General features: G+C 40.6%; 1 protein-coding gene across 6 annotated transcripts in view; it reads right to left on the reverse strand.

The window, feature by feature from the left end:
- Positions 1 to 13571, reverse strand: part of LOC122554926 (sodium channel protein 1 brain-like) — a 159199-nt gene that overhangs the window by 138088 nt on the left and 7540 nt on the right. For all 6 annotated transcript variants that reach the window (XM_087989221.1, XM_087989215.1, XM_087989229.1 and 3 more), the window contains exons 3-5: positions 11264 to 11349; positions 9679 to 9882; positions 4555 to 4615 (exon numbers count right to left, since the gene is read on the reverse strand). In XM_087989221.1, coding sequence (XP_087845347.1) covers positions 4555 to 4615; positions 9679 to 9882; positions 11264 to 11349 — 351 coding nt within the window. The remainder of the gene's footprint in view (positions 1 to 4554; positions 4616 to 9678; positions 9883 to 11263; positions 11350 to 13571) is intronic.

The raw sequence follows: 13571 nt of genomic DNA on the forward strand, positions 1-13571 counted from the left end.
TAAAGAGTTCAATGTAGCTCTGTCAAATAGTTGGCATCTCCAGCAATAAATTGATTCCTCAGCATTGCACTACGTCTAGGTTATACACTCGTACAGAATAATAGAATTCAGAATGTGGCCTATCCAATTAGTCCATTACAGAGTTAGTTCCATTCATAATTTAGAACAAAGAATAATATAGCATAGGTACAGCCCCTTTCGCCCACCAAGTTTGCACTGACATATGACCCCATTCTAAACTAAAAACCTATCACCTCTAGATAGTCTGTATCTCTCCATTCCCTGTTTATTCATTTATCTGTCAAGGTGCCTCTCATACATTGGTATTGTATCTGCTTCTACCACCTTCTCTGGCTGTGCACTCCAGGCACTTATTACCATCTGTGTGAAAATTTGTCTTATACATCTTCTTCAAAATTACCTTCTTTTACCTTAAACTAATGTCCCCTAGTAATTAATATTGCTACCCTGGGAAAAAGACTCTCATTATCCATTCAATCCATGCCTTGTATAGTTTTGTAAACCTCTAATGGATTTCCCCTCAGCCTCTGACATTCAAGAGAAAATAAACCTAGTTTTTCCAATCTCTCCTCATATCTAATACCCTCCAAACCAGATAACATCCTGGTAAACTTTTTCTGTATCCTCTCCAAAGCCTCCACATATTTCTGTTAGTGTGGCAACCAGAATTGTGTGAATATTCCAAATGTGGCCTATCTAAAGTTCGACATGGGTGGAAAATGACTGGGAGGTTTTTATACTATATGTCCTCAGCAATGAAGGCTAGTATGCCATATGCCTTCTTGACCACCCTATTCACTTGCATTGACACTTTCAAGGAACTGTGGACCCATACACTAAATCCCTTTGAATGTTCATGTTTCTAAAAGTTCTGCCATTTAATGTATACATCTCTGTCCGTTTTCCTCTACATTTCTCAATCTCATAGCATTTATCCTACAGTCTCTTGCTCCGTTTGAATATCTCAAATATATAACCTCATTCTTCTCTACATTGAACTCCTTGAGCCAATTTTCTGCCCTTTTGACCAGCCCATTGATATCCTTCTGAAATCTACAGCTTTCTTCTTCAATATCTAGCACATAACCAAATTGTGCATCATCCACAAACTTCCTAACTACCTTATCATCGAAATATCACGAAAAACAACAAATTTTGCAAGATTGCATCCACATTTTATTCTTTCTTTCCTTATCAGTGTCTTGGTCTTCTGCTAAAAAAACTTCCCAAACCTCAGAAATATTACCATTTCTATTGACTTTATAAGCCTTTTCACTTAGCAGTGTACAATCCTTAACTTCCTTTCTCAACAACTGAGATTTTTGGAATTCTTGCACCTTGAAGGTTTCTTTTTTTTTCATTCATCGGATGGGGGCATCACTGGCTAGGCCAACATTTATTGTCCATCCATAGAAGTCACTTAAAATTCAGTCACATTGTTGTGGGTCTGGAGTCACGTGTAGGCCAAGCCAGGCCAGGTAAGGACGGCGGTATTCCTCTCTAAAGGACATTAACGAATCAGATGTATTTTTCCAACAACCAACAATGGATTCATGGTCATCATTAAAGTCTTAATTCCAGGTTGTTAAAAGATTTCATACTCCACAATCTGCTGTGATGGGCTTTGAACCTGGGTCCTAGAGCACTACACTAGGCTCTTAATCAACAGTTCAATAATAATACCACTAGACCATTCTCCCACTCCATGCTCTATGGTAGCCCCTAGAATATTGATAGTGGAGATTCAGTGACAATAACTACTAAATATAAAGGGATGATTGGTGGATTCAGTCTTGTTTGAGATGGTAATTGCCTGGCACTGGTGCAGCATGAATGCTTTTAACCATTCCTTAGCCTAACTATGCATGTTGTCTAGATCATGCTGCATTTGGACATTGGCTGTTTCAGTCTCTGAAAAGTTATGAATTGTACTGAACATTGTGCAATCATCATAGAACAACCATACTTCTGAATTATGATGGAGGGAGGGTTGTTGATGAAGCAACTGAAAACGGTTGGGATGAGGACACTATCCTGAGAAACTCCTGCAGTGATGTCCTACAACTGAGATGATTGACCTTCAACACCATAAGCATTTTCTCTTCTGTTAGCTATTATTGACTGGTTAGTTAGTGCTGGCATGGTGTCAAAGGCAGTCAATCTCACTTCCCCTCTAAATTCTTTTGTCCATATTTGGACCAAAGCTGAAACGAGGTCAGGAGCTGAATGGGCCTGGTGGGATTTAAACTGAGCATCAGTGAGAAGATCATTGTTGAGTAAATGCTACTTGAAAGCACTGCTGAAAACGTTGTTAATCACCGTGGTGGATTTCACCAGTTTCCTCATTTCCCCTCCCCCCATCTTATCCCAGTTCCAACCTTCCAGCTCAGCACCTCCCTCATGACCTGTCCCACCTTCCACCTATCCGCTCCACTCTTCCCTCCAACCTATCACCACCTCCATTCACCTATTGCACTCTCCACCCCTGAGGCTCCCCGCCTCATTCACGATGAAGAGCTTTTGCCCGAAACGTCAATTTTCCTGCTCCTCGGATGCTGCCTGACCTACTGTGCTTTTCCAGCACCACACTCTCGACTCTAATCTCCATCATCTGCAGTCCTCACTTTCGCAATGTTGTCAGTCACTTTACTAATGATTGAGAATAAACTGGTAATTGACAAGTTTGGATTTGTCCTGTTTTTTGTGACACGCCTGGGCATATATTGCTGGAGAAACTCAGCAGGTCTGGCAGCATCTATGGAGAGAAAGCAGAGTTAATGTTCCAACATAAGCAAATGATCGCTAACTTTCTGTTCCTTGCCATTTCAACACAATACCATGGGTCCCTGGCCAACATTTCTGTCTCGGGCCTGCTGCAGTACTCAAGCAAGGCTCATCTCAAGCTGAAAGAACAATATCTCATTTTCCACTTTCAGGACTCAATATTCAGTTCAATCATTTTAGAACTTGAACAACTGTTCAGTGTCCTTTACCCACCCAACAATTCAAGCCCTATCATGACTTCAGATACTTTCAGCACAGCCATACTTGGACCTAATTATGATCTGCATCATCACTTTGTTTCCTTAACTATAGTTCTCACTTTCTTGGCTGTAGTTTCGTCTACCCTCTCACTCCTTTAACCCTTCTCCCTTCCCTTCCCCCAGCGTCTGTCTTCAGCATATGTACCACCTTTTTCTTGCTACTAGCAGTTCTGAAGAAGGGTCACAAGAGTTGAAATGTCAACTCTGCTTTTTTGCCAGAGATGCTGCCAAACCTGTTGAGTTTCTCCAACATTTCCTGTTTTTACCGGACTGATTCCTTGGATGGAAGGACTGACACATCGGTTCGGACTATACTCACTGGAGTTTAGAAGAGTGAGAGAGGGATCTCATAGCAATCTTCAAAATTATAATAGGATTAGGAGAGTAAATGCAGGAAGTTCTCTATTCCAGAACCAAGGGTCACATTCTAAGGATATGAGCTAGGCTGATGAGGAGAATTTTTTTTACTCAGAATATGGTGAGCATGTAGAATTCTCTGTTACACAGGAAGTAATTGTGACCAAATTACTGAATGTTTTCAAGAAGGAGTTAGAGATAGTTCTTAGGGCTACATGAATCAAAGAGTCAAGGAACAGGCTACTTATTCGCAGAGCGCTTCAGAAAACATCTCCAGGACACCTGTACCAACTGATCCCACCGCCCATGGCCGAACTCTTCAACTCTCCCTCCCACTCTTCCAAGGACAAGCAGGTCCTGGGCCTCTTCCATCGACACTCCCAAACCACCCGACACCTGGAGAAAAAACGCCTCATCTTCCGCCTTGGGACCCTCCAACCACACGCATCAATGTGGATTTCGCCAGTTTCCTAATTTCCCGTCTCCCATTTTATCCCAAATCCAACCTTACAACACAGCCCTGCCCTCATGACCTGTCCTACCTGTCCATCATTCTTCCCACCTATCCGCTCCACCCTCCTCTCTAACCTGGCACCATTACCCCCCACCTCCATTTACAGATGCACTCTCAGCTACCTACCCCCACCACCCACCATTTATCTCACCACCCTCTAGGCTCCCAGCCTCATTCTTGATGAAGGGCTTTTGCCCAAAACGTCGATTCTCCTGCTCCGCGATGTTGCCTGCCCAGCCATAATTATGTTGAATGACAGAGTAGGATTGAAGGTCCAAATGGCCTACTCCTGCTCCTATTTTCTATGTTTCTATCCTGACCACGAGTGTATTGGAATAGTCAATTCCAGAGCTAACAAAGGCATGAATAAGAATTTCAGCAGCAGATGAGCTGAGGGAGGAGAATCATTTGGCAATGTTAGACAGCTGCAAGTAGGCAATGTTAATTAAAAATGGTTGGAAGGTTACCTCAGGAAAAATATATCACAAATATTATAAACACTTCAGTTCAGCCTCTTAGGACTGGCAGGGTAAGACGAAATTTGTTGTTTACTTAATAAAGAGCTTGCTTCATTGTTCAATATTAACAAGTTCAATGTAATAGTCAGAATGTGCTTACCCAGTACCTGTTCCATTTCCACAAACCATTGTATCAACGTCTTCAATAACAAGCCAGTTCGCTGTAAAAAAAGGATTTCATTTAAAAAGGGAACATGCAGTGAAATACATATGAAATCTGTTTAAGTATTGTTTTAAGTTTTGTTTAAGTATTGTTCTTCTCTTTTTCCTGGACTCAAATGGTTGTCATGTATATCAAAATTAGTATGTTGTTGAACCAAACAAATAAGAGAGATCCTTTTGCTAAGTTAGCTGACCTTGGCACTGGAGACCAATTGCAACTGGTTTCAATATCCCTGAGCTAGGAAATGGGACAATAACAATTAGCTTGAGTTCCTATTGTTAGGCTAGGTCAATGGCTTGTGTTTTTTACCCAATGAGTAACTCAACCACACAAATCAAGACATTTCCACTTTAATTTCTGAACTGGGGTTGCTAATCTCAAACAGATCAGTGATGGTTGGTCTCAGCAGTCAACATTAGAACTTTAGCAAGGATTACATTTATTCAATGTTACACAAAATTATCTCCATTGGAAATTATGCGTGGGTAAGAACGTAGGTATAGATAGGATTATGCTCAACTTTGCTCTGGTTCCATAATTTGTCAAAATCCACTGTCAAGAGGAAAATTGATATTTATATGAGACACTGAAGCATACAAATGCCAATATAACTTGGCCAAGTCTCAATGCCTTCAGGAATGAGGAGGATTGGATAGAATCCAACTGTGTTCCTGCTCAGAACAAGAATAATAACAACTTGTACAGAGAGAAAAACTTAAGGAAGTGGTTGGTAATGGAGAAATGAATAATTTTCTAACAATTACTGTGTATACTTACCAATTAAGGTAATAATCTCTAGTATTATAGCAGTTGGAGCTTAGACACTGGAAACTAAACAATTAATAACAAATCTTTTGCAATGGTCGGTCACTTAACAAATAAGAGGGGCAAATATTTGCTCTCTTATTCTTGTTATGTTTGTGTTGAAGCTGATGATAAGTTTGGTTTACACCCAATTCCACTCATACTAGTCAATTCCACTTCAAATCAGTCACTCACTGTATTTCCTGTTTTGGCGAAACCTCAGATGTGATGTCTTACAGGTGAATCCTACAGCAACATAAGGTCAAAAAAGTGCTGATCTGAAATGTGAACTCTATTTCTCACACACATATGTTACCTGACTTTGTGAGTTTCCAGCACTTTCCATTCTTATTGTCAATAATAAAGTTCTTTTTGTTTCGCAGTTTGGTTCGTCATTTTTGGACTAACATTAAGCCCTATGTAAATGCATTCAAGATAACTTTACAACTGATTAAGTGATGAAAAATACAAACGGGGTAAGTGAACTAATGTATTCAGGCAGTGTCCCCGCTGATTTTACCTGTGAGATGTGCACCCAACTCACAGACCGTGTTAGGGAGCTGGTTGAACTTTGGATCATTCGGGAGGCTGATCTCCATATCTGCAGATAATACAAAGCTGGGTGGGAGAGTGAGCTGAGAAGTGGATGCAGAGATGTTGCAGTGTGATTTGGACAGGCTGAGTAGACTCACAGAGTCCTACACCACGGAGACAGGCCCTTCAGCCCAGACTGCTCCATACCGATCAAAATGTCCATCCACACTAACCCCATTTCCCTGCACTTGGCCCACATCCTTTTAAAACTTTCCTATCCATTTATTTGTCCAAATACCTTTTAAATTTGTTAATGTACGCCTCAACGACTTCCGCTGGCAGCTCACTCCATATGCATATCACCCTCTGTGTAAAAAAAAGTTGGCCCTCAGGTTTCCTTTTAGTCTTTTCTTTCTAACCATAAACTGATGCTGTCTCGTCCTCAACACTGGGAAAAAAGACTGAGTGCATTCACCCTATCCATGCCTCTCATGATCTTATACACTCCTTATTGGGAGTTTTCTATATACCCTTGAATAGCACCAGAGACATGGCGGAGTAGATTGGGAGGCAGATTTTGAAAAGTTGGCTGTCTGGAAACAGAATTAGCTGGCCCATAGAAGACAGAGGGTGGTAATAGATGGAAAGTAACAGGGTTGTTGTCATGGTGACTTCATCTTCTCTAATATTGATTGGAACCTCCTCAGTGCAAATAGTTTGGATGGAGCAGATTTTGTCGGGTGTGTCAGGAAGGATTTCTGACTCAATATGTAGATAGGCTGACTAGTGGGGAGGCCATATTGGATTTGGTGCTTGGCAACGAACCAGGTCAGGTGGCAGATCTCGTAGTGGGAAAGCATTCGATGATAGCGATCACAACTCCCTGACCTTTACTATACTCATGGAGAGGGATAGGAGCAGACAGTATAAGAATATATTTAATTGGGTGAGGGGGAATTACAATGCTATTAGGCAGGAACTGTGGAGTATAAATTGGGAGCAGATAATCTCAGAGAAATGCATGACAGAAATGTAGAGGTTGATTAGGGAGCACTTGGTGCGAGTGCTCAATAGAGTCATAGAGTCATAGAGATGTACAGCACGGAAACAGACCGTTCGGTCCAACTCATCCATGCTGACCAGATATCCCATCCCAATCTAGTCCCACCTGCCCATATCCTTCCAAACTCTTCCTACTCATATACCCATCCAGATGCCTCTTTAATGTTGCAATTGTACCAGCCTCCACCACTTCCTCTGGCAGCTCATTCCATACATGTACCACCCCTTGTGTGAAAAAATTGCCCCTTAGGTCTCGTTTATATCTTTCCCCTCTCACCCTAAACCTATGCCCTCTAGTTCTGGACTCCCCCACCCAAGAGAAAATACCTTGTCTATTTACCCTATCCATGCCCCTCATGATTTTATAAACATCTATAAGGTTTATAGATGCTCCCGGAAAAACAGCTCTCGCTGATTCAACCTCTCCCTATAGCTCAAATCCTCTAACCCTGGCAACATTCTTGTAAATCTTTTCTGAACCATTTCAAGTTTCACAACATCCTTCCGTTAGGAAGTAAACCAGAATTCCAAAAGTGGTCTAACCAGATAAGTTTGTCCAACTGAGGCAAGGAACGGATGGTAAGGTGAAGGAACCTAGATGACAAGACATGTGGACCATCTAATCAAGAGGAAGAAGGAAGCCTACTTGAGGAAGGTTGAGGAAGCAAGGATCAGACAGGGCTCTAGAGGGTTACAAGGTAGCCAGGAAGGAACTGAAGAATGGACTTAGGAGGGCTGGAAGGGGGCGGGTAGGATTAAGGAAATTTTTAAGGCATTCTACACATATGAGGAACAAGAGGATGGCCAGAGAGAGGGTGGGGCCAATCAGGAATACTGAAGGGAACTTATGCCTGGAGTCAGAGGAGGTAAGAGAGGTCCTTAATGAATACTTTGCTTCAGTATTCACTAGTGAGAGGGACCTTGTCATTTGTGCTGACAGCATGAAACAAGCTGATGTGCTCGAACAGATTGATGTTAAGAAGGAGGTTGTACTGAAAAAGGTGAAAAACACGAGAATAGATAAGACCCTGGCCCAGGCGGGATATACCCAAGGTTACTCTGCGAAGTGAGGGAAGACATCGCTGCACACCTTTGGTGATGATCTTTGTCTCCTTACTGTCCATTGGAGTAGTACCAGATAATTGGAGGGTGGCAAGTGTTATTCACTTGTTCAAGAAAGGGAATAGATATAACCCAGAGAATTACAGACCCTTCAGTCTTATGTCAGTGGTGGGCAAATTATTGGAGAGGATTCTGAGAGACAGGATTTATGATTGTTTGGAAAAGCATAGTTTGATTAGAGATAGTGAGCATGGCTTTGTGAGGGGCAGGTCATGCCTCACAGGTCTTATTGAATTCTTTGAGGTTGTGACATAACACATTGATGAAGGTAAAGCAGTGGTTGTGGTGTATATGGATTTTAGCAAGGCATTCAAAAAGGTTCTTCATGGTATCTCATTTAGAAAGTAATGAGGAATGGGATAGAGGGAAATTTGGCTGGCTGGCCCATAGAAGTCAGAGGGTTGTAGTGGATGGAAAGTATTCAGCTTAGAGCTTGGTGCCGAGTGATGTTCTGCAGGGATCTGGTCTGGGACCTCTGCTGTTTGTGATTTTTATCAATGACTTGGATGAGGAAGTGGAAGGTTGGGTTAATAAGTTTGCCAATGACATGAAGATTGTTGGAGTTATGGGTAGTGTGGAGGGCTTTTGTAGGTTGCAACAGGACATTGACAGAATGCAGAGCTGGGCTGAGAAGTGGCAGATGGAGTTCAACCTGTAAGAAGTGTGAAGTGATGCATTTTGGAAGGTCAAATTTGAATGCAGATTATAGGGTTAAAGGGAGGATTTTTGGCAGTGTGGAGGAACAGGAGGATCTTGGGGTCAATGTCCATAGATTCCCCAAAGTTGCCACCCAAGTTGATGAGGTTGTTAAGAATGTGTATAGTGTGTTGGCTATCATTAGCAGGGGGATTGAGTTTAAGAGCCACGAGGTTATGCTACAGCTCTATAGAGCCCTGGTTAGACCACAGTTGGAATATTGTGTTCAGTACTGGTTGCCTCATGGTAGGAAGGATGTGGAAGCTTTAGAGAGGATGTAGAGGAGATTTACCAAGATGCTGCCTGAACTGGAGGGCATGTCTTATGAAGATAGATTGAGGGAGCTAGAGCTTTTCTTATTGGACTGAAGAAGGATGAGGTGATTTGATAGAGGTGTACAGGACGATGAAAGGCATAGAGAGTGTAGGTAGCCAAAGATTTTTTCCCAGGGCAGAAATGGCTGTCACTAGTGGGCATAATTTTAAGATGATTGGAAGATGGTTTAGGGAAGATGTCAGAGATTGGTTCTTTACACAGAGAGTGATGGGTGGGTGGGTGGAATGCACTGCCAGCAATGGTAGTAGAGTCAGAGATATTAGAGATATTTAAGCAACTCTTGGATAGGCACATGGATGATAGTAAAATGAAGAGTATGTAGTTTAGTTTGATCTTAGAGTAGGATAAAAGGTCGGCACAACAAAGAGGGCTGAAGGTCTTGTACTCTGTTGTACTGTTCTATATTCCATGTTGCATATTCAAGTTAAATGTTGTCACCAGACATTTACATTGCAGTAATCTTTCATAAACAATACAGCATTTATAAGTAAGTGCTCCAACACTTACATTTGTTTTGAATATAATTTTCCCATTCTGCATGAGTAATGTTAACCCTGGGTTCCATGTTTTTTATACACTTGTGTGTCAGAACGCCTTTGAAAATTTGAAGTCCAAACAATGCAATAATTAGGAGAACAAACATCATGAGAAGAAGGACTTCCATTAGCAGCCTCGCAGACTTGAATATAGCACCAATGATAGTCTTGAGCCCTGCAAAAATAGATAAATATTGCTTTGAATGAGACATTCAGGAAATTATATCACAGTTACTATAATGGTTGGAGACTTTATCAAATTTATAATTTGGTAGTTATTAGCTACCAATTATACTCCATTATCATTGTATTGCTCATATGCAGGATTAGATCATATTAGCTGCGCACAACTATTTGTATGAGACTAAGCTATCAGTGAAAAAATTATCTGTATTGATTAATTGAGAAACTGTGCTTCCAAATAATCCTAGTGTCATACTGCCATGGCAACCTTGGTGGCAGGATACCAAAATGGTTTGAACCTCAGCTGAGACTTCAAAGTCAGGGTCTTACTTGGTCTTGTAATGTGAGAAACCACTTCCCACACCTCACAAAGAGGTGGCCCAAAAAGGATGAGGCTAGGAGCAGACACCTCAAATGTTACAATTTCTACTTTTCAGGCTTCTGGCCCTGAAGAAATATGGCTATCATGAGTACACACTACCAGGCTACAGAATGGTGAACATAGAGCCCAGTTGTTGACTAAGTCTTGCACTCCCTGGCAGACAAGCATTCAGTGAAGCTTTCTGACTCACCAACCTGGCAGGAGGTTTCGATGCTTTTGCAGAGGTGCAGCTGCTGCCAATGTCTTGCAGGGACCTCTCACTGACATATCAAATGTGGAGGTTCCTGGCAGGCACACTGAGCATTTATAGCTTGAGCTGAATTTTCAAATGTTTCCTTTGCTTCATTGGACCCAGTGAACCTTGGAGAACTGTTCAGGATTAATCTATTGGGTCAGTTGAAGAATAGTTTGACCTAACCTGGCATAGCAAACTTTTAACAGTGACTTCCAACAACTGCTTAGTATTCGTGTTACATATAAAATGGCAGCATGATCACAATCATGAATTTAAAATTTATGTGAGTCAATATATACTTGTGAGACTTGACTAACACAAAGAATTGATCACCCTTAAAGCAATTGTGGAAAGTAGTACATGTGAGGGCATGATACCATAATGGCTTCAGCACTGAGCCTCAGATACAGGACATATGGAACCATGCCATATTACAAAGGGGGAATGAGAGGCACTTCTTAGGTGTACATGTATGTGCCAGCAGCTTACTCCAGCCATGGAAATGTTTCAAATATATAGGTTCAGGATGTGCCTCTGACCTAAGTGGGCAAAGATTTTACTTGTTGCATTCTTATTGGAAGAGTGGATCTCCAAGAAGTTTAGGAGTGAATTTTTACTCTTTATGATACCAGAATATTAAAGGTATAAATCCAGCAAAAACAGGCAGACACTTAAAAGTGTGCAATTAAATTTCTATTACCAGACATAAGTTTATTGTTGAACAAACATTCTGTAAAGTTGTTCAAATGGCCTCACCAGGTAAAATTGCAATCATCTTAAGAGCTCGGAAAGCCCTTAACGCTGATAGTCCAGGAATTGTTGGAAATGCCAGTGTCAAATAACTGAAAATGAAGAAAGAATGTCATAAACAACTCTCCAGTATTAGTGTGTATAACATTAATATTACAATATGTCTCGTTTCTGACTTCATATCACCACCAATGGAGTTTCACACACTGGTAGCACATTTGGGAAATTACAGACCAATGGCCTCTTGCAACTCCTTGTACTTCTGATAGTGATCTGAGGTTAGGATTAGTTTTGCCAGTAAAGGTAATGAAACTGTCCAAAAATCTTCTTTACTTTTCACCTGCTGTATCTTTCATATTAACTATTCAAGTATCTGACAAAATAAATTTCATTTGTCATACTGGCACTTTCCTTTTCAGAAGGAAAGGTTTCTAGGGAATGATATTTGGTGTCTCTGCATGTGTGACATTGTCATAAAGTCAACGAGTGGTGCAGTGAGTGTGCCATTTCCACATCCTATGAAATTGTAGATTCTGTATCACTTCATTTGAACTGAAACTAAATTGAGACCTTAATGGCTAGAAGTTTTGAAAAGCTGGAAGATAGTCTGGTATGATTGTAATTTACCGAGAATTCACATTATTTCAAATTATATTAAATTTATAACCTAACCTTTTACATTAACTATCCTGCACATAATGTAGGATTGTGCATGAGAAATACTAATTGAGGAAAGAGGGACCACTACACAAAAGGCTTGTCAAATTTCACAAAAAAACTTGCCAAAAATATTTTGATTTACCACTGTCAAATCTAGACAGTAGTGGTCAGTAAATGTATAGCAAATACTCCATGGCATTGAATTGCATTACCAAATTTTGAGAATAAATTGAGGAATATCCTTGAGAAATCCATGAAATGTTCCTTACTCTGCCTTTCAAGATTCTTCTTTGGAAAGATGGTAACAGATCTGAATAAACCTGGGGTTTTGTTTCTTTCTCATTTAATTATTTTCTACATGGGCATTGAATCACAAGAACTGAATGTTCGCTAGGACATTTGCAAATACTTTGTATATGAAATGATGGTGTAGTCAAATAAAAAAAAACAATGCTCCACTTCCATCTGTTGCAGCATTAGATCAAACAATAGGAATGATTCTTGGGCCAAATTCATTTGTAAAACTGAAAAAAACATTCCTGTCAGAATGTCAAATGTAAAGACTGATCAAAGCTTATGATTCATCAGTTCTGAGCCAAAGTGAAAGCTAATGATTCATTGTACAAAAAAATTTATAATCTTATAAACAAGCAAAAAGATTTACTACAACAGAAAAGGAGATTATTGGATCATTGTGTTCACAGCAGCAGGAAATGGCTATCCAGTCTAATCCCACCTTCTACCACTTGGTCTATAACTCTGGAGGTTACCTTGGTTTATCTCAAAGTAATTTTTTAAAATGTGATAAAGAAGAAAGTTAGGACTGCAGATGCTGGAGAGTCCACCTTATTAGGTGCTGAGGGACAAACCCTCTGCATAAAAACAATTTCTCCTGAACTCTCCTCAACGTCAGGCAGGCAGGTAAAGAATAATGCTTCACATTTCTGATTTTTGCTTTGAATGTCAAGGGGAGATGATTAGATTCTTGCTTGTTTGAGATAGCAGTCGCTTGGCTCTTGTGTGGATGCAAGCGCAACTTGCCCACTTATCAACCCAAACCTGGAGATGGGAATGATAGTGGGAAGGTAATACAGTGTGCTTATTAAATATGGTTGATAATATTAAATTGGAACAACTGAAATCCATCCAGACAAACAGTTCCTCTAAGCAGCGCAGATGCACAGATCAACAGCAATCAGGAATGTGTTGCATAAGGAACCAAATACCCACACACAGTCAACAGACTTTGTAAAGAAAAGTTTAGATCAGAGTGGTGCTAGAAAAGCACAGCAGGTTAGGCAGCATTCAAGGAGCAGGAAAATCAACGTTTCGAATAAAAGCCCTTCATCAGGAATCATTTCCCTTTCTAAAGAAAAGCACGGACAGAAAATCGGAATTGGATTTGGCAATTCAGCCTTTTGAACCTTCTCCACCATGCAATATATTCATGCTAATCATCCATTTCAGTAGTCTGTTCCTATTTTCACCCCATACCCTTTGATCCTTTAGGCTTGATAACTACATCTATCTCCTTCTTGAAACCATTATATGCTTTGGCCTCAAGCACTTTTTGTGGCAGAGAATTCTGCAGACTCACCACTTTCTGGGAGAAGACATTTCTCCTCATCTAAGTCCTGAATGGGCTATAACGTAT

Source organism: Chiloscyllium plagiosum, unplaced genomic scaffold (genome assembly GCF_037043375.1).
Source record: "Chiloscyllium plagiosum isolate Xiang-an unplaced genomic scaffold, Cpla_swu_hap1 HiC_scaffold_1, whole genome shotgun sequence".
Lineage (NCBI taxonomy): Eukaryota > Metazoa > Chordata > Chondrichthyes > Orectolobiformes > Hemiscylliidae > Chiloscyllium > Chiloscyllium plagiosum.